The sequence below is a fragment of the Pristiophorus japonicus genome, chromosome 5 (assembly GCF_044704955.1).
Source record: "Pristiophorus japonicus isolate sPriJap1 chromosome 5, sPriJap1.hap1, whole genome shotgun sequence".
NCBI classification, from domain to species: Eukaryota; Metazoa; Chordata; class Chondrichthyes; family Pristiophoridae; genus Pristiophorus; species Pristiophorus japonicus.
In genome coordinates this window covers 73,028,026-73,049,495 of record NC_091981.1, presented here as the reverse complement: position 1 = coordinate 73,049,495, position 21,470 = coordinate 73,028,026, and the positions used below count along the sequence as shown (strand labels likewise).

The 21,470-nt window shown below is 45.6% G+C and overlaps 1 protein-coding gene across 1 annotated transcript in view; it reads left to right on the top strand.

Annotated features, from left to right (window-relative positions):
- phactr1 (phosphatase and actin regulator 1) overlaps nt 1–21,470 on the top strand; it is a 523,423-nt gene that overhangs the window by 271,625 nt on the left and 230,328 nt on the right. Inside the window, exon 4 of the mRNA XM_070879882.1 lies at nt 17,267–17,470. Within this exon, the coding sequence (XP_070735983.1) occupies nt 17,267–17,470 (204 nt within the window). The remainder of the gene's footprint in view (nt 1–17,266; nt 17,471–21,470) is intronic.

Genomic DNA, 21,470 nt, shown 5'->3' with positions numbered 1-21,470 from the left:
CATAAGGCTGCCTCTCACGCCCAGTTCCTGCTTCCTCCCGACCCGACTCGACTCCCGCTTCCCCACCCCCGCCCCCGGACCGGACCCCCCGGACTGGACCCGACCCGCGCTCCCGACCCCGCCCCCCACCCGGACCAGACCCGATTCAACCTGACCTCCCTCCCTCCGCCCCCGACCCGAACTGACCTCCTCCCCCCCCGACCCGACCCGTGCTCCCGACCGCTGCCCCCCCACCCCCGGACCGGCCCCGATCCGACCCGCGCTCCCCCTTCCCCTCTCCCCCCCTTCCCCTTCTCCACCCCTCCCACTTCTTCTCCTCCCCCCTTCCCCTTATCCCCCCCTCCCCTTCCCCTTCTCCCCCCTCCCTTCTCCTCCTCCTCCCCCTCTCCCCCGTCTCCTCCATCCCTCCCTCCCTCCCCTCCCCCTTCCCCCCCCTCTCTCCCTCTACCCCCCTCCTCCCCCTCCCCTCACTGTCAGAAACACAGACACTGACAGACAGAGAGTGAGAGACACACACAGACAGACAGAGAGATAGAGACACTGACAGAGACACACTGTGGGGGGGCATCCCAGCACGCTGTTGGAGGGCTCCCAGTGCTGCAGTCGGTAAGTAGAAAATGTTTTATTTATTGATTTAAAAAAAACATTATTTCTTATTAACTTTTTTTGATTGATTTATTGGTTGATTTATTGATGTTTTTATCATTTATTATTGATGATGGCTCTTTATTTGTAAAACTGAAGTGTTTAATGTTTGTAAACTTCCCTTTAACCCCCCACCCCCCATTCCCTACGCCTGATTTGTAACCTACGCCTGATTTTCTAAAGTGTAGACAAAGTTTTTTCGAGCGTACAAAAATCTTCACTTACTCCATTCTAAGTTAGTTTGGAGTAAGTTTTCACTGCCGAAACTTTGAAAACAGGCGTAAGTGGCCGGACACGCCCCCTTTTGAAAAAAAAATTCTATTCCAAAGTGAAACTGTTTAACTGACTAGAACTGGAGCAAACTAAATGCCGAGAATTTTAATTTCTAAGATACTCCAAAAAATCAGGAGCAACTGAGGCCGAAACTTGGGCCCCTGGACTCTGGCAATGTCAACAGTATGCTTGAAATGTACCTTGGATTTTTAGCTGTGCTGCAAAACAAAGAACCTCTCAAAGTCTCTCTGCTGTTTGGCTGAATGATCCACCAACAAAAATTTCAGCTAGGGAATCTGACTATCCTATCTTCATCACCAATGTGATATATTCTTTACAACATCACTAAATACACTACACACAAGATGACTCTACAGAGAACTTGTCATGCGTATGATCTTTTTATTATATACATCAGAAGTTGCATTGCCACAGTAGTCCACTAGGTGAAGCAGTAGTCCACTAGGTGGAGCTCTATATTACAAGAGGCAACACCAAATATGCAACATTCCAATTAAAATTGATTTCATAACATTGTCCACAATTATAAACAACAATTACATATACAAATCAACCTTGTGCAATACCTTCTATCCCTTCGTAACATTGGATTTACCTATTCTACAGCTCCTTCATTGTGTGTCCCTGTAGTTGCAGCATGACTGTTGGAAGGCTGCTGAGTATTAGGGCCAGAGACTACAGATGGCCTTGCAGGACACCCTCAACCAGCTGTGGGCTTGGAATGCCCGGCTGTTGACTGCACCACCTCAGGCTGGGCAGCGGCAGTCTGGGCTGGCTGGATGACAGGCAATGACAAGTGCAATGGCGGAGTGGCAGTGATGAGATCAGGAATGCTGTCCAGTATGTTCCTGCTCCACTGACCCACTGTCACACCCCGGGGCAGCACCCCAGCATGCCGCCCAGTCTTCTGGAGCACAGAATGTTGGTCTGCTGCGACACTGTGAGATCACCATCAACTATGGTGGACGCAGCAACGATGGCAGCAGTGGCATCCAGCTGAGACTGCATGAGAACAGTCTGAGACTCGATATCCCCTTCCATTGACTACATGACAGCACTAAGACATTGCGTGGTATCCAGCTGAGACTGCATGAGAACAGTCTGAGACTCGATATCCCCTTCCATTGACTACATGACAGCACTAAGACATTGCGTGGTATCCAGCTGAGACTGCATGAAAGTAGTCTCAGATTCGATGCCACCAACCATTGCCTGCATTACAGTACTAAGACATTTTGTTGCTTCCGCCTGTGCTACAATGGAAGCTGCCACATCGCCCATGACAGACATCATGAGGTCTCTCTGGGAGTCCTGCATCCTCTGCAGATTGGAAATAATGGGCTCCATGGTGTGCGTAGAGCTCTCTGCAATTTTGGAAGTGAACTCCTTCAGGTTCCTTACCATTGCTGAGTGGCTCTCATGCACCCTTGCGATTGCACCTATAAATTTGGATTGCATGGCCATCACCCTTCTTGTGGACACCTCCCCATCGAGGTCCTCATCTGAGTCCTGTGCAACAGAACTTGGCACAAACTCTCTCTCCGGGGAGCTGGCTCGCGAGCTACCCTTTCCCCTTGGCCTTGCTGCAGCCCGCTAGGCGCCAGTGCATCACCTAGTGCAGACACCTCTACTAAGTTACCTCTAACGAACACGTCATTTTGAACGATAAGGGAGTCAAGGGTTATGGGGAGCGAATGGGGAAATGGAATTGAGGCAGGATCAGATCAGCCATGATCTTATTGAATGGTAGAGCAGGCTCAAGGTGCCAAATGGCCTACTCCTGCTCCTATTTCTTATATTCTTATGTTCTGATGTCGTGTCTGCAGGTGAGAGATGCAATGACGCAGTGCTTGGGTTCTCCTCCTCTTCTCACTCGTCACTATCATGGGGGCGGGGGGGCGGCGGGGGGAGGGTCAGGTACAAGCTCGTCATCTGCTTTCTGACTGTGTGAAAGCATAAAGGCACAAGATTCATGTTAGGGTGAGGGCAGGGGGATAGAAATCGAGCAAGGAAGGCAGACTGCGTCAGGAGCTGGAAGGTGATATAGACTTCTGGTGTGAGGGCTAAGTGGGATGAGAAAAGGAGAGGCCATAAAGATACTGTTGTTGCCCCCAGCGGGGTCGACATCGCTAAGGCCATGGCACCCACCACCTGCTGCCCAATCAGTTGCAGCACTCGCTCCTTCAGGTAGGACAGCTGCTGGAGCTAGGATTCACCCTTGCCCATCCTCTGCTGCCCGCTTTGATTGTGTGCCATCTTGGCCTGAAAAAACAAGGAATTTGGGTGAGTAAAAGTCCATCTATGTGGGAGATATGCCTGCTGTTGTTGAATAGGTGAATGTAGGCAAGACATGAGATCAGGATGTGAGTCTGAGTGGAGGTTTGTGCAATGTGCACAGGCAGAGGTTCAGAGGCTGGTATGTAGGAGGTGTGGTAGCATGTGCTCACCTTGACCGCTCGACTGAGGTAATTTAATTTCTTCCGGCACTGTGGGAGGGCTTATTGAATGACAGTGCTGGCCGACACTTCCTCTGCCACTTCTCGACACATGGCCCAGAAGACCTGTGGCAATGGCCTCCTTCCAGTTCCCGAGAAAAGCACTTCCCTCCTTCGTTTGACTGCCCTCACTAATACCTCTAATACTATGTCAGAGATAGTGGATGCATTGGTTGTAATCTACCAAAATTCCCTGGATTCTGGGGAGGTCCCAGTGGATTGGAAAACTGCAAATGTAACGCCCCTATTTTAAAAAGGAGGCAGACGGAAAGCAGGAAACTACAGACCAGTTAGCCTAACATCTGTCGTTGGGAAAATGCTGGAGTCCATTAAGGAAGCAGTAGCTGGACATTTGGAAATGCCTAATACAGTCAAGCAGTCGGCATGTTTTTATGAAAGGGAAATCATGTTCAACAAATTTGCTGGAGTTCGTTAAGGATATAACAAGCAGGGTGGATAAGAGGGAACCAGTGAATGCGGTGTTTTTGGATTTCCAAAAGGCATTCGATAAAGTGCTACATAAAAAGTTACTGCACAAGATAAAAGTTCATGGGGTTGGGGTAATATATTGCTTGTATAGTGGATTGGCTAACAAACAGAAAATAGAGAGTTGGGATAAATGGGTCACTTTCCAGTTGGCAAATTGTAACTAGTGGGATCGGTGCCGCGGCCTCAACTATTGACAATTTATATTGATGACTTGGATGAAGGGACCGAGTGTAATGTAGCCAAGTTTGCTGATGATACAAAGATGGGTTGGAAAGCAAGTTGTGAGGAAGGCACAAAAAATCTTCAAAGGGATATAGACAGGCTAAGTGCGTAGGCAAACATTTGGCAAATGGATTACGATGTGGGAAAGTGTGAGGTTATCCACTTTGGCAAGAAAAATAAAAAAGCAAATTATTATTTAAATGGAGATAAATTACAAAAGGGTGCAATACAGACGGACCTGGGGTCCTTGTGCATGAAACACAAAAAGTTGGTGTGCTGGTACAGCAGGTAATCAGGAAGACTAATTGAATGTTGCCAAAGGGCATGGAGTAAAAAAGCAGGGAAGTCCTGCTACAACTGTGCAGGTTATTGCTGAGGCCACACCTGGAGTACTGCGTGCAGTTTTGGTCTCCTTAGTTAAAGAAGGATATACTTGCATTGGAGGCAGTTCAGAGAAGGTTCATTGGGTTGGTTCCTGAGATGAAGAGATTAACTTATGAGAAAAGATTGAGTAGGTTGGGGTTTAGAAAAATGAGAGGTAATCTTATTGAAACATATAAGATACTGAGGGGGCTCGACAATTTAGATGCAGGGAGGATGTTTCCCCTCGTGGGGAATCTAGAACTAGGGGGCATAGTTTCAGATTAAGGGGGCGGGTCGCCTATTTAAAATTGAGATAAGGAGGAATTTCTTCTATCAGAGGGTTGTGAATCTGTGGAATTCTCTGTCCCAGAGAGCTGTGGAGGCTGTGTCATTGAACATATTTAAGGTGGATGCACACAGATTTTTGAACAATAAGAGAGTGAAGGGTTATGGGGAGCGGGCAGTGGAGCTGAGCCCAAGACCAGATCAGCCATGATCTTAATGAATGGCGGAGCAGGCTTGAGGGGCCAAATGGCCTACTCCTACTCCAATTTCTTATGTTATGTCATTAAAAAGACGAGCTCTCTCCCTTACAGCTGGATTAGCAGGGTCAGTTGAACTACAGTGCTGGCCGAAACCTCGTCTGCCTCTTCCCTCCACATGGCCCTGAAGACCGGAGTCAATGGCCTCCTTCCACTTGCCGGGAAGAGCACTTCCTTCCTTCGATCGTCTGCCCCCACTGATGCCTCCAATGCTACGTCATTGAAACAACGAGCTCTCCCTTACAATTGGATTAGCAGCAGCCATAGCAAAAAGTTGTAGCAGTACCTCTCAGGTCTCCTTCAGATGCAGGACTGGTGAAAATGAGCAGCTGCAGCTTGATGTAACCTCCCCTTTAACAGCTGGAATGAGCCAGTGTGAAGGATTGAAGGATGATTGCTGAATGCAAGTCACCTGAACTTGGGTAGTGCTCTGGTGTTCGCAGTCCTGCAGCACCCCACTGAGGTGATAAGCGCTTGATTTACCGCTCCCTTTCTTCCTGGGGCGCTAACACCCAATTTAGAAGTTAAGATTCCTTTGCGCCTGGCACTAAATTTTCAAAAAACAGGTAGCGTCCCAATTTATCCACCTTTGTTTGTTGCAGCAGTGCATCTTGTAGCGGTTGAGGGAGAGAATGTTTAAGGTAGTGGGTGGGGTGTCAATCAAGCAGGCTGCTTTGGTCCTGGATGGGTGTTGCTGAGTGTTGCTGAAGCTGCACTCATCCAGGCAAGGGGAAAATATTCCATCACATCCTGACTTGTGCCTTGTAGGTGGTGGATCGTCTTTGGGGAATTAGGAAATGAGTTGCTCGATGTTGAATACCTAAACACTGACCTGCTCTTGTAGCCACAGTATTTATGTGTCTGGTCTAGTTAAGTTTCTGGTCAACAGTGACCCCCAGGATGTTTATGGTGGGGTATTGAATGATGATAATGCCTTTGAATGCGAACAGGAGGTAGTTAGACTCTGCCTTGTTGGAAATAGTCATTGCCTGGTACTTGTGTGGTGCAAATGTTACATGCCACTTATCAGTCAGAGCCTTAATGTTGTCCAGGTCTTGCTGCATGCAGGCATGGACTGCTTCATTATCTGAGGAATTGTGAATGGAACTGAACACTGTGCAATTATCAGCGAACACCGCCACTTCTGAGCTTATGATGGAGCTAAGGTCAATAATGAAGCAGCTGAAGATGTTTGCACCCAGGACAGTGCCCTCAGGAACTCCTGCAGCAATGTCCTGAGCTAAGATGATTGTCATCCAACAACCACCAGCATCTTCCTTTGTGCTAGGTATGACTCAGCCAGTGGAGCATATTTCCCCCTGATCCCATTAGCTTCAATTTTACGAGGGTTCCTTGGTGACACACTCGGTCAAATGCTGCCTTGATTTCAAGGACAACCACTCTCATCTCACCTCTGCAATTCAGATCTTTTGTCCATGTTTCACCCAAGGCTGTAATCAGGTTTGGAGCCATTTGATCCTAGCAGAACTCAAACATGGCATCAGTTAGCAGGTTATGGGTGAATAAATGCCACTTGATAGCACTATCGATGACACCTTCCATTACTTTGCTGATGATTGTTCGCAGGCTAATTGTACGGCCGGATTTGATTTGTCCTGCTTTTTGTGGACAGGACATATCTGGACAATTTTCCACTTTGTCGGGTAGATGCCAGTGTTGAAGCCGTACTGGAGCAGCTTAACTGGAGGTACAGCTAGTTTTGGAGCACAAGTTTTCAGCACTACAGCCGGGCTGTTGTTGGAGCCCATAGTCTTTACTGTAGTGCGCTCAGCTGTTTCTTGGTATCATGTGGAGTGAATCGAATTGGCTGAAGACTGTCATCTGTGATAGTGGGGGCCTCAGGAAGAATCCAAGACGAATCATCCACTTGGCACTTCTGGATGAAGATGGTTGTGAGTGCTTCAGCTTTGTCTTTTTCACTCACATGCCGGGCTTCTTCATTCGTAGAGCATCTCCTCCTGTTAGTTGTTTAATTGTCCACCACCATTCACGACTGGATGTGGCAGGACTGCAGAGCTTTGATTGTGGGATCGCTTAGCTCTGTCTATAGCATACAGCTTCTGCTGCTTAGCATGTTCTAGCTTCATCAGGTTCACACCTTATTTTTAAGTATGCCTGGTGCTGTTACTGGCATACTCTTCATTTACCCAGGGTTGATCATCTGCTTTGATGGTAATGGTAGAGTGAGAGATATGCCAGGCCATAAGATTACAGATTGTGGTAGAATACAATCGGTTCTGAATCTATCCCATTCATCATTGTGGCGGTGTCACATAACACAATGGAGGGTGTCTTCAGTGTGAAGATGGGACTTCTTCTCCACAAGCACTATGCGGTGGTCGCTCCTACCTATACTCTCATAGACAGATGCATCTGCGACAGGTAGATTGGTGATGACAAGATCAATTTGCTTTATCCTTTGTTACCTGCCGCAAGCCCAGTCTGGAAGCTATGTCCTTCAGTACGCGGATAGCTCGGTCAGTAATAGTGCTACCGAGCCATTCTTGGTGATGGATATTGACGTCCCCCAACCCAGAGTACATTCTGTGCCCTCAGTGCTTCCAAGTGGTGTTCAACATGCAGGAGTACTAATTCAGCAGCTGAGGGAGGGCAGTAGGTGGTAATCAGCAGAGGTTATCTTGCCATGGCATTTCATGGAGCCCAGAGTCAATGTTGAGGATGTCCAGGGCCACTCCCTCCTGACTGTAAACCACTGTGTCGACACCTCAGCTGGGCTGCTGGTGGGACAGGACATACCCAAGGATGGTGATGGAAGAGTCTGGAACATTGACTAAAAGTTATGATTCTGTGAGTATGACTCTGTCAGACTATCCCAATTTTGGTGCAAGTGCCCAGATGTTAGTGAGGAGTACTTTGCAGGGTCATAGAATCATAGAAAAATTACAACACAGTAGGAGGCCGTTCGGCCCATAGTGTCTGTGCCGGTCGAAAAAGAGCTACTCAGCCTAAACCCACCTTCGAGCACTAGGTCCGTAGCCCTGTACGTCACGACTCTTTAAATGCAAATCCAAGTATTTTTTAAATGTGATGAGGGTTTTTGTTTCTACCATTCTTTCAGGTAGTGAGTTCCAGATCCCCATCATCCTCTGGGCGAAAAATAATTTCCTCATCTCTCCTCTAATCCTTCTACCAACTACTTTAAATCTATGCCTCCTGATTATTGACCCCTCTGCTAAGGGAAATAGGTCCTTCCTATCCACTATCTAGGCCCCTCATAATTATAATATAATTAAAATAATAACACCTCAATTAAATCTGCTCTCAGCCTCCTCTGTTCCAAAGAAAACAACCACAACCTATCCAATCTTTCCTCATAGCTAAAATGTTCTAGTCCTGGCAACGTCCTTGTAAATCATCTCTCCAGTGCAATCACATTTTTCCTGTAATGTGGTGACCAGAACTCAAGTACTTAAGCTGTGGCCTAACTAGTGTTGTATACAGTTCGAGCATAACTTCCCTGCTCTTGTATTCTATACCTCAGCTAATAAAGGAAAGCATTCTGTATGCCTTTTTAGTCTCTTGATCAACCTGTCCGCTACCTTTAAGGATCAGTGGACATACACTCCAAGGTCCCTCTGTTCCTCCACACCTCTCAGTATCCTCTCATTATTGTGTATTCCCTTGCCTTGTTGCAATTTCCCTAATGCATTAAACGAAACAGAAAATACAGTGCAGTTCTCAGTGAGAATATTTTTTTTTAATGTTTATTCGCCTGAAAATTTGGTCATAATTTTAAGAAAGCCTCTGAACAAGTGCAATTACAGGAGAAATTGTATATGAGACTTTGTAACTTGGGGGCGGGCCGTGATTATAGGACGAGGTGCGTTCGCAAGGTGGGATCGATAGAGGATTATAAAAGATCAAGGAGAATTCGGCATATTTTACTTATCGCCGTTCCTTCGTTGTTGCTGGGTCAAAATCCTAGAACTTCCTAGCTAACAGTACTGTGGGAGTATCTTCACACATGGATTGCAGTGGTTCAAGTAAAACATCCATCGCCACCTTTTCAAGGGCAACTAGGTGATGTGCAATAAATGCCTACCTTGCGAGCGACATCCACGCAGAACTCATGCCCAAAATTCCATGTAATTGATTTGCACCCCGGTTATGTTTGCTTGGGTGCAAATATGGAAGAAATACAAGCCATTGGGTATTCTTGCCTTGTAACAAATTTGAACGGTGTTTTAAGTGGTATAGTCTGTTTATTACTGTATATGTTATCTTGCATTGTTCAAGTATAACATTAGCATTACACGTGGGAGAAAAGAGAGCAAAATTCTTCCTTTGTATGCTGGACTGAAATGCACACATTGCATTACCATATTACAAAGAAGGAATCTGGCTCCCCTTTCCCCATATAATTGAAATTGCTTTGATTTTAAAACAAAATATACTGCACTGTGGAGTGTTCTCTTGATTTCCTTCTTAAAATATAATAGTTTAAAAACAATTGCCATCTCTAGATCAGGTAAACTTTACAAAATAAATATTCCTGATAATCCTCACGCACTGGAGATACCCGTCAAGATGTCAGCTGGGGAGGTCAGCAGGCCCTGCACAGTTTTCAGGGGCCCACATGATTTTGGATCCCCGAGTACCTAATAAACGTCTCACGGTGAGAAGCTCTGCACTGAGAGTAAAATGGTTACTTTCTGAGTGTGCTTCCAGGAGGAATCTAGTCCACGAAGGGCATATATCAGAAATGTGACTATGAACTGCTCATGATTATCCAACCATTTTAAAATTGTGCGCATTGCTTAAATTTTCGATATGGGCTCTTAGGGGAACTGTTTGCTAATGCTGTTGGGGAGGGGTTAAACTAATATGGCAGGGGGATGGGAATCTATGCAGGGAGACAGAGTGAAGTAGAATGGGGGCAGAAGCGAAAGATAGAAAGAAGAAAAGTAAAAGTGGAGGGCAGAGAAACCCAAGGCAAAAATTAAAAAGGGCACATTACAGCAAAATTCTAAAGGGGCAAAGTGTGTTAAAAAGACAAGCCTGAAGGCTCTGTGCCTCAATGCGAGGAGTATGCATAATAAGGTGGACAAATTAATTGCGCAGGCAGCCTTAAAGAATATGATAGAATTGGCATTACGGAGACATGGCTCCAGGGTGACCAAGCCTTGGAACTCAACATCCAGGGGTATTCAACATTCAGGAAGTGTCATATATGTGGACTTGTATTTACTCTGTACAGCCACCAGAGGGCTCATCCCCTGAAGTCCCAAGGGATTCCATAATCTCTTGGGAGGACAGGTATTTAAGGAGACTTCACAGGTTGGAGAGGCACTCTGGAGACCTGCAATAAAAGATTACGGTCACACTTTACTTTTAGCTCAGTGTTCAGTCTGACTCTTTCTCCATACAAAACAACTGGCGATGAGATACAGATAGCGAACCCAAAGATGCAGAGAACAGTGGGCATCTGGAGAAATTTTCGGAGGGAGATGATTGGGAAACTTTTGTGGAGCGATTCGACCAATACTTCGTGGCCAACGAGCTAGATGGGGAAGAGAGCGCTGCCAAACGAAGGGCGATCCTCCTCACCGTCTGTGGGGCACCAACGTATGACCTCATGAAGAATCTGCTCATTCCAGTGAAACCCACAGAGAAATCGTACGATGATTTGTGCACACTGGCCCGAGAGCATTTGAACCCGAAGGAAAGTGTTCTGATGGTGAGGTATCGGTTCTACACCTACAAAAGGTCTGAAGGCCAGGAAGTGGCGAGTTATGTCGCCGAGCTAAGATGCCTTGCAGGATATTGCGAATTTGAAGGACATTTGGAGCAAATGCTCAGAGACTTTTTTGTACTTGGCATTGGCCACGAAACCATACTTCGCAAACTTTTGACTGTAGAGAAGTAAGGCCATAGCGATAGCCCATGAATTCATTGCCACCAGTGACAATACGAAGCAAATCTCTCAGCACACAAGTGCTGCTACAATACTGTGAACAAAGTGATGTTGTTTTCGAATTGTAACATACAGGGCAGGTCACACATACCTGCAGCTGCACTACCGCAGATGTCTCAGAGTCCACCATCAAGGGTGATGAATGTAAGGCCATTAACACCTTGTTGACGCTGTGAGGGTGATCATCGTTTCCATTCATGCCAATTCAAAGAGTATGTTGCAAGGGCTGTGGAACAATGGGACACCTCCAACGAGTGTGCAGGCAAGCTGCTAAGCCTGTTAAACCTGCAAATCACCATGTTGCAGAGGAGGACAGATCCATGGAGGATCACAATGAACCAGAACCTCAGATAGAGGAGGCAGAGGTACATGGGTGCACACATTCACCACGAATTGTTCCCCGATAATGCTGAATGTTGAACTAAATGGACTCCCGGTGTCAATGGAGCTGGACACAGGCGCGAGCCAGTCCATCATGGGCAAAAAGACTTTCGAAAGGTTGTGGTGCAACAAGGCCTCAAGGCCAGACTTAACTCCAGTTCGCATGAAACTAAGAACTTACACGAAAGAACTGATTCCTGTAATCGGCAATGCTACCGTAAAGGTCTCCTACGATGGAGCATTGCACAAGCTACCACTCAGGGTGGTACCGGGTGATGGTCCCACGCTGCTCGGCAGGAGCTGGCTGGGAAAGATACGCTGGAACTGGGACGATGTCCAAGCGTTATCACCCACTGACAACACTTCGTGTGCACAGGTCTTAAACAAATTTCCTTCGCTGTTCGAACCAGGCATCGGGAAATTCCAAGGAGCAAAAGTGCAGATCCACCTAATTCCGGGGGCATGATCCATCCATCACAAGGCGAGAGCAGTACCTTACATGTTGAGAGAAAGGGTCAAGATTGAGCTAGACCGGCTGCAACGAGAGGGCATCATTTCACCGATCGAGTTCAGCGAGTGGGCCAGTCCTATTTTCCCAGTCCTCAAGGTCAGAATCTGTAGTGATGACAACGTAACTATCAATCGTTTCTCCCTGCAGGACCAATACCCACCACCAAAGACCGACGATCTCTTTGCAACGCTGGCGGGAGGAAAGTCGTTCACGAAGCTGGATCTGACTTCAGCCTAAATGACACAGGAACTGGAGGAATCATTGAAGGCCCTCACCTGCATCAACACGCAGAAGTGTCTTTTAGTTTATAACAGATGCCCGTTTGGAATCCGATCAGCAATGGCGATATTCCAGAGAAACATGGAAAGTTTACTGAAATCGGTCCCGCACATCGTGGTCTTCCATGACGACATCTTGGTCACAGGTCAGAACACAGTCGAGCACCTACAGAACCTGGAGAAGGTTCTTAGTCGACTCAACTGTGTGGGGCTCAGGTTAAAACGCTCGAACTGCGTTTTCCTGGTGCCTGAAGTGGAGTTCCTGGGAAGGAGGATTGCAGCGGACAGCATCAGGCCCACCAACACAAAGACGGAGGCAATCGAGAATGCACCGAGGCCACAGAACGTGACGGAGCTGCGGTCGTTTCTGTGACTCATGAACTACTTTGGTAACTTCTTACTGGGTCTCAGCACACTACTAGAACCACTTACTACGAAAATGGGGGAATGGGTTTGGGGCAAAAGCTAAGAAAATGCCTTTGTAAAAGCGAGAAAATTGTTATGCTCAAACAAATTACTTGAGTTGCATGATCCATGCAAACGTTTGGTACTAGCAGGTGATGCATCGTCATATGGCATTGCCTGTGTATTGCAACAAGCTAATGATTTTGGGAAACTGCAACCGGTTGCTTATGCATCCAGGAGTCTGTCTAACACTGAGAGAGCCTACAGCATGATTGAAAACGAAGCGTTAGCGTGTGTCTATGGGGTAAAGAAAATGCATCAATACCTTTTTGGGGTAAAATTCGAATTGGAAACTGACCATAAGCCACTTATTTCACTGTTTTCCGAGAGTAAAGGGATGAATACCAACGCATCGCCTCGAATCCAGAGATGGGCACGCACATTGTCCGCATACAACTATGCCATCCGCCACAGGTCAGGCACAGAAAACTGCGCTGATGATCTCAGTCGGTTGCCATTGCCCACCACGGGGATGGAAATGGCGCAGCCCGCAGATCTAGCCATGGTTATGGATGCATTTGAGAGGGAGCAATCACCCGTCACTGCCCAGCAGATCAAAACCTGGACAAGCCAGGACCCCTTATTATCTCTAGTCAAAAGCTGTGTGCTTCACGGGAGCTGGTCCAGTGTCCCAGTGGAAATGCAGGAAGAGATAAAGCCGTTCCAGCAGCGCAAAGATGAAATGTCGATACAGGCAGACTGCCTTCTGTGGGACAATCGAGTAGTGGTCCCCAAGAAGGGCAGAGACACCTTCATCAATGACCTCCACAGTACCCACCCAGGCATCATAATGATGAAAGCGATAGCCAGATCCCACATGTGATAACCCAGTATCGATGCGGACTTAGAATCCTGCGTTCACAGATGTAATCAATGCTCGCAGTCAAGCAATGTACCCAGGGAGGCGCCACCAAGTTTATGATCTTGGCCCTGCAAACCGTGGTCTAGGGTACACGTCGACTATGCAGGCCCGATCTTGGGTAAAATGTTCCTTGTGGTTGTAGACGCGTACTCCAAGTGGATTGAATGTGAGATAATGTCGGCTAGCACGTCCGCTGCCACTACTGAAAGCCTGCGGGCCATGTTTGCCACACACGGCTTACCCGATGTCCCGGTGAGCGACAGTGGGCCATGTTTTACCAGTGCTGAGTTCAAAGAATTCATGACCCGTAATGGGATCAAACATGTCACATCTGCCCCGTTTAAACCAGCGTCCAATGGTCAGGCAGAGAGAGCAGTGCAAACCATCAAGCAAGACTTGAAGAGGGTAACTGAAGGCTCACTGCAGACTCACCTATCCCGAGTCCTGCTTAGCTGCTGCACGAGACCCCACTCACTCACTGGGATCCCACCTGCTGAACTGCTCATGAAAAGAGCACTTAAGACAAGGCCCTCGTTAGTTCACCCTGATCTACAGGAACAGGTAGAGAGCAGGCGGCTTCAACAAAGTGCATACCATGATAGCGCAAATGTGTCACGCGAGATTGAAATCAATGATCCTGTATTTTATTAAATTATGGACAATGTTGCAAGTGGCTTCCCGGCACTGTCGTGGCCAAAGAGGGAAGTAGGGTTTTTCAGGTCAAACTTTCAAATGGGCTCATTCACCGGAAACACTTGGACCAAATCAAACTCAGATTCACGGACTATCCTGAGCAACCCACCTTGGACCCTACCTTTTTTGATCCCCCAACATACACACCAGTGGCATCCGGAACCATGGTTGACCACGAAGCAGAACCCATCATTCACAGCAGCCCTGCAGGGCTCAACACACCAGGCAGCCCAGCAAGGCCAGCTGCACAGCAGCCCAACGAGGGCCCAACAAATGATTCAACAACACCAGCTTTCACACGGAGACAATCAATCAGGGCAAGAAGGGCCCCAGATTGACTCACATTGTAAATAGTTACATTATTGTCTTTGGGGGGGGAAGTGTTGTTATATATGTAGACTTGTATTTACTCTGTACAGCCACCAGAGGGCTCATCCCCTGGAGTCCCAAGGGATCCCATAATCTCTTGGGAGCACAGGTATTTAAGGAGGCTTCACAGGTTGGAGAGGCACTCTGGAGACCTGCAATAAAAGACTACGGTCATACTTTACTTTGAGCTCACAGTGTTCAGTCTGACTCTTTCTCGATATACAACAGGAAGGACAGACAGAAAGGAAAAGAAGGTGTGGTAGCATTGCTGGTTAAAGAGGATAGTAATGCAATAGTAAGGAAGGACATTAGCTTGGATGATATGGAATCTGTATGGGTAGAATTGGCCAGAAAAAGCAGCAAACCTGAGGACTGGGATAAATTTATAATTCAGCAGAGGAGGACAAAGGGTTTAATTAGGAGGGGGAAAATAGAATATGAGAGGAAGCTTGCTGGGTACATAAAAACTGACTGCAAAAGCTTCTATAGATATGTGAAGCAAAAAAGATTAGTGAAGACAAATGTAGGTCCCTTGCAGTCAGATTCTGGTGAATTTATAATGGGGAACAAAGAAATGGCAGAACAATTGAACAAATACTTTGGTTCTGTCTTCATGAAGGAAGACACAAATAACCTTCCGGAAATACTAGGGGACAGAGGGTCTAATGAGAACGAGGAACTGAAGGAAATCCTTATTAGTCGGGAAATTGTATTATGGAAATTGATCGGATTGAAGGCCGATAAATCCCCAGGGCCTGATAGTCTGTATCCCAGAGTATTTAAGGAAGTGGCCCGAGAAATAGTGGATGCATTAGTGATCATTTTCCAGCAGTCTATCGATTCTGGATCAGTTCCTATGGACGAAGGTAGCTAATGTAACGCCACTTTTTAAGAAAGGAAGGAGAGAGAAAACGGGGAATTATAGACCAGTTAGCCTAACATCAGTGGTGGGCAAAATGTTGGAATCAATTATTAAAATGAAATGCATTTGGAAAGCAGTGACAGGATCAGTCCAAGTCAGCATGGATTTATGAAAGGGAAATCATGCTTGACAAATCTTCTAGAATTTTTTGAGGATGTAACTAGCAGAATGGACAAGGGAGAATCAGTGGATGTGGTGTATTTGACTTTCAAAAGGCTTTTGACAAGGTCCCACACAAGAGATTGGTGTGCAAAATTAAAGCACATGGTATTGGGGGTAATGTATTGACGTGGATAGAGAACTGGTTGGCAGACAGGAAGTAGAGAGTCGGGATAAATGGGTCCTTTTCAGAATGGCAGGCAGTGACTAGTGGGGTGCCGCAGGGCTCAGTGCTGGGACCCCAGCTATTTACAATATACATCAATGATTTTGATGAAGGAATTGAATGTAATATCTCCAAGTTTGCAGATGACACTAAGCTGGGTGGCAGTGTGAGCTGCGAGGAGGATGCTAAGAGGCGCAGGGTGACTTGGACAGGTTAGGTGAGTGGGCAAATGCATGGCAGAGGCAGTATAATGTGAATAAATGTGAGGTTATCCACTTTGGTGGCAAAAACACGAAGGCAGAATATTATCTGAATGGCAGCAGATTAGGAAAAGGGGAGGTGCAACGGGACCTGGGTGTCATGGTTCATCAGTCATTGACAGTTGGCATGCAGGTACAGCAGGCGATGAAGACAAATGGCATGTTGGCCTTCATAGCGAGGGGATTTGAGTATAGGAGCAGGGAGATCTTACTGCAGTTGTATATGGCCTTGGTGAGGCCTTACCTGGAATATTGTGTTCAGTTTTGGTCTCCTAATCTGAGGAAGGACATTCTTGCTATTGAGGGAGTGCAGCGAAGGTTCACCAGACTGATTCCTGGGATGACAGGACTGACATATGAGGAGAGACTGGATCGACTGGGCCTGTATTCACTGGAGTTTAGAAGAATGAAAGGGGATCTCGCAGAAACATATAAAATACTGATGGGACTGGACAGGTTAGAAACAGGAAGAATGTGCCCGATGTTGGGGAAGTCCAGAACCAGGGGACATGGTCTAAGGATAAGGGGTAAGCCATTTAGGACCGAGATGAGGAGAAACTTCTTCACTCAGAGACCTGTGGAATTCTCTGCTGCAGAGAGTTGTTGATGCCAGTTCGTTGGATATATTCAAGAGGGAGTTAGGTATTGTCCTTGCGGCTAAAGGGATCAAGGGGTATGGAGAGAAAGCAGGAAAGGGGTACTGAGGTGATGATCAGCCATGATCTTATTGAATGGTGGTGCAGGCTCGAAGGGCCGAATGGCCTACTCCTGCACATATTTTCTGTGTTTCTCTGTTTACCAGATGAAACTTCCTATTCAGACAATTGCTGCAAACAACAAAAATGTAAAGCAATTCCTGTGAGGAGCAAACCTTTCCATGAGACATACCAGATATTAGAAGAATTGACTGTTTGATCAAGAGCAGCTGGTCTGCTAAAAATAATACAGTAAATCTTCCCCAATGATTTGTGTGTTAATATTCCAAATAGAGATATTACGTAGATTTGACAGTTTTGCAATTTTAAGTCGGCAGGGAAAAAGTTGCAAAGTTTGGGTGTTATGTTTAACTATTTGTTCTTTTACTTACTGCTTTGTTACTTGTTAAGCTTAGGAAGCTTCTTAATGTGATCCTTGAATTCTGGCATTCTTTGCTTGTCTATTTTAAATATCTCTAATTCTGTTTGTGTCCTCTAGCTCAAGAAGATAGTCCCACAGATAATAGGGCAGTAGTACCTGAGCAGGATCCATCAGCTAAACCGGCATTGCTACTGCCCCCTAAAAAGTCTGTAGCATTCCACTGTGACATTGAGGAAACTCCCACAAAACAACAATCCCATCCTAAACAACCCCCTGCCCTACCTCCCAAACCACTAACGAGGATCGCCAACCACATAGCTGGTAAGTTCCCTTCAGCTGGCTTTTAAGGCTACACACTAATAAATGTGTACTTTTCTCTATTTAAGACTGTTGTATCATGTAACCTGTCCATATAGCTAGAATTTAAATGGAATGGTTTTAAAAAGGTTGCATTTAGTGCTTCTTCCAAGAACGGGCAAATTCATACATTGAAATGGTCCAACATGAAAAAAGTTGCATATTTTATTGCAATTTAAAAATTTTGTAGAATTGTTTTCTCTCTCAACTGCACTTCCTGTAAGCAGACCTTGTATCCATGATCCAGAAGCTATTCCTTTTCTATACCGTGTGCTCACAACATTGTATATCAAAACTACTTGGCTAAACCAGGTTTAATATAGGCTCACACAACACTAGCTCTCGTCAAAATGGTAGGTATTACCACCTCAGCCAAACACTCACACACTAAGTCAAATAATAATTTCTTGCTTTTAACACTTAGTTGAAGTGTTATTCCGGCACTCAATTCTTTTCATGTGCTGATTCTTAGATGACATCAACAATACTTCACACATATGCACAATTTCTATGCTGAACAGATGTCACAGACAGAATACAACATATTCCAAGTAGATATGACCACTTCATATGTCGGCATCAATCATACAAAATTGTACAAACAAATGGAACAAACAAATTCTTTCACATGAAAAGAGCAATGCTAAATATTATATCAAGGAAGTAAGCTATTTTGAAGTAAATTAAACCAACAATTCATACATTTCTACATATCCACAGTTAGTCCAAATAACACTGGAAAGAGAGGCAACAATCATTGGTACCATCCTTTACTGGAATGTTCACAAACACATACAAATGCAGATCATGTTGGAGATGGCAGACATTAAATGCATATGTAGAGGCTGAAATTCAGCCTCCCAACAAAGCCTGTTACAGCCGGAAAGTGGCAGCCATGTGGCAGAGTCGAATGGCTGCCGATTTTCTGTCGAATGGCTGCCGCTAGCGAAATTCTCCTCTGCATTTTTTCCAGTGGTCCTCACTTCCGCCCCGTTGCTGTTGAACCCTCCTAAGTGTGTCATCAAAACGCACGCCGCCGATCTCCCTCCCCGCAAGCAAAATTCAAGTAAAAAAACCTTGCAGTTGCCACACGGTACTCCCGACAGTTTTTTCTGTCGGTGCACTGTGTTTGCAGTGTAGAATAGTGGTGCAGCCGACATTAAATGGGAGGGTGCACTGCTGCGGCTGTCATTTTTTTTTTGTCGGACAACTGCCAGGTCGGCCCGACAATTACGCCCCCAGGTTCAGCCGGGCCGCCAACAGGAAGCCTGGCACCCCCTCTAATCACAGAGCTCACAGCAGCTCTCCCCTTTAAGTGAAGGGGAGAGACTTGGTGATGCGCCACGCTGTTGACTGACAGTGGCGGCGGCTCCGTCTGGCCTCCACTTCCGTCCCTCTGATGACCGATCTGCTTTCCGACCCCATTATGACCGACTTGCGTTCCGCTCGGAAAAAAAATACAAAGAGCTGAATTTCGCGCAAGAAGGCACTTCATCCACCGCGGCGGTGAAAACACAGGAAAAATGGTAGGTGTGACCCGTTTTCGGCGGAGGTGAATTTCTACCCCATAATGTCCTCACAACGTGCCAGTTAGCCCATCTCTAATGAACTCATGTTAAGAATAATTCATTTTCGGGTATCTGAACTTCACCTATGTTTTTAACTGAGATGTTTATCTTCCAGATTTCTTAGGTTTATGAGAATGTTTTAAAATAGTACACAAATAAAATAAGTGAAGGGAGAATCGAATATTGGAAAAGAGTTCACAAGCAGGAAATGCTTGGGTTATATATTTTCTAATATCTTCCATTGAATTATTTTCTAGTATTCCACTACTCTCAGGTTGATTATTCTGTTTATGCTTCACATTTGTGGTGTATATAATTATTTTTTTCAGTATTATGATCATAAAAGCTGATGACAACCAGGATTCCATTTCAAATGATCCTTGGTCATTATTTCCAAGGGCCAATATAAAGTACAATATTGTTTTTCAAGCCAACAGGAGACAAACTGCACAATGTAGCATGGGACTGACTTAGAGGTAATTCATTGGTTCTGTGCACCAAATGGGGAGCTATGCTCAAAGGGAAGACAGGTTGGAGAATCAGAACTGCAGTCCTGAAACCCTCTCTCCAATCCACACTCCAACCCACACTCCTTTCAAGTGGTGTTCCCCCTCTGCAAGTATAGGATCATGGAATCTTCCCTGTAACATCTTAATCCCAGCTTCAGAAGAACAATCTGTCTTCCACCAGTGTGTATTTTTCTATCTCCCACATCATCCATCCATGTGATCTCAGTGTATGAGATTGCCAGCATAGTGCCAATTAATACTACATTTTGGATAATTTTACATTGTATGCCTCTTCCTACTTTGACTTAAGATGAATCTTCACAAACTAATTTCAAGTTGGAATCAAACAGACTTTCTTCTCATTGGTCTGGACTGGATTCAAACGGGGTTTCTTCAGAGGCAAAGTGCGCTAACCCACGGTCCTGCCCCATCCTCACTTTGTGATGAGAAAATGTCTCCATTGCATCAAGTAGTTCTGAAAGATATGAAATTTCTGCCACTGATGGCATCAGGAGTGAGAGAGCAACCAGCACAGTGTCTGCAGCTTTGCATGATGTATCCTTCAGGCTGATATTTAAAGGGTAAGACCAGGCTATCGTTCGCCAGTAATATGGATCAGAGGATCATGTGCAGGGGTCAGTAAGCCCAATTTGTGCCATTCAAAATGTTATGGTCATTAATTTCAATAATTGGAAACCCAGGAGCTCTGTGAATCAGCTATGCCCAATTCACTGATCTGCACTCCATGCTGGGAGACTAGTTTAGTATATCCATATCCCTTAAAAAAATAAGCAACTGTTGGAGATGTTGTTTTATTGAAAATGTGCCCCATAACCTCAGAACCACATGTCCGATGCAACATTCTGAGGCATTTGCAGTCTTTCCTATTTCTTTTTACTATTTTCCTTTGAATTTTTTCTTGAACCAGACTGTGTGCAGTGGCTGGTGAATGTAGAAACAACACCACAGCGTGGAATGGTCCACAGACTACAGGTGGGGTCAGAACTGGTTGGAGACATTATCAACAATGCATTCCAGCTCATGAAACACCCCTAGTATGAATTGGGGCATTTTGAACACGCAGGAGATACTAGAACATATGGTACATGTGTACATCAAAGCAACAAAGTTGATTCTGAAGGGATCACCCACTTTGGTTTGGAATTATGGATCTGAACTCAGCTTAACTGTGGAGCTGGGGACTGAAGAAGAAGCACTGTAGAGTTTGTGCTTCCCTAAAGGATGTGCTGTCTATCTGATCCTCATGCATCAGAATGCAGATATCCACAGTGATCATTTCCACACTCTCTTGCAGTGCCCCCATTGTCAGTGGCTCTCACAAAAATATCAAATGCAAGCCCACTGCACTTTTTGAATAAAATTTCAACATTTAAAAAAGATTTCCGATTAAAAAAATGTTCTTCCCATCTTTTAGGTTTCCCCGCAGCCTACACCATACCTCGGCTGAGAAGGCAGACAGACAGGCAGGCAGCCTATTCCCAGGACTCTACCATTGGCACTTGTAAGAAACCAATGGGGAACCTAAGAGTGATCCGGGGTGAGTTGCCTCTGATTTTCTCTTTCTTTCTGTGCAAACGAGTGTAGCCTGTGCTCAGTACATAGCTGTTAAGGTGTGGCCAAGATCAGCAATTTAACATGCAGGAAATCACTGTCATCCACAATAGATTGCTACAATTTAAAAAATATTTTGACTGTATTGTTTAGCCCCCAAGGGGTCTCATTTTTAAATGTTTGTGTATTTTTCTCATTTATACTGGACACATGACATATCACTTTGCCTCTGCACTGTGTACATAACTGGTTATTTTAAACTGGTTATTTTTAACACTTTCTGTGGTTTAGTTTGGCGGGTGAGAATGCATCACA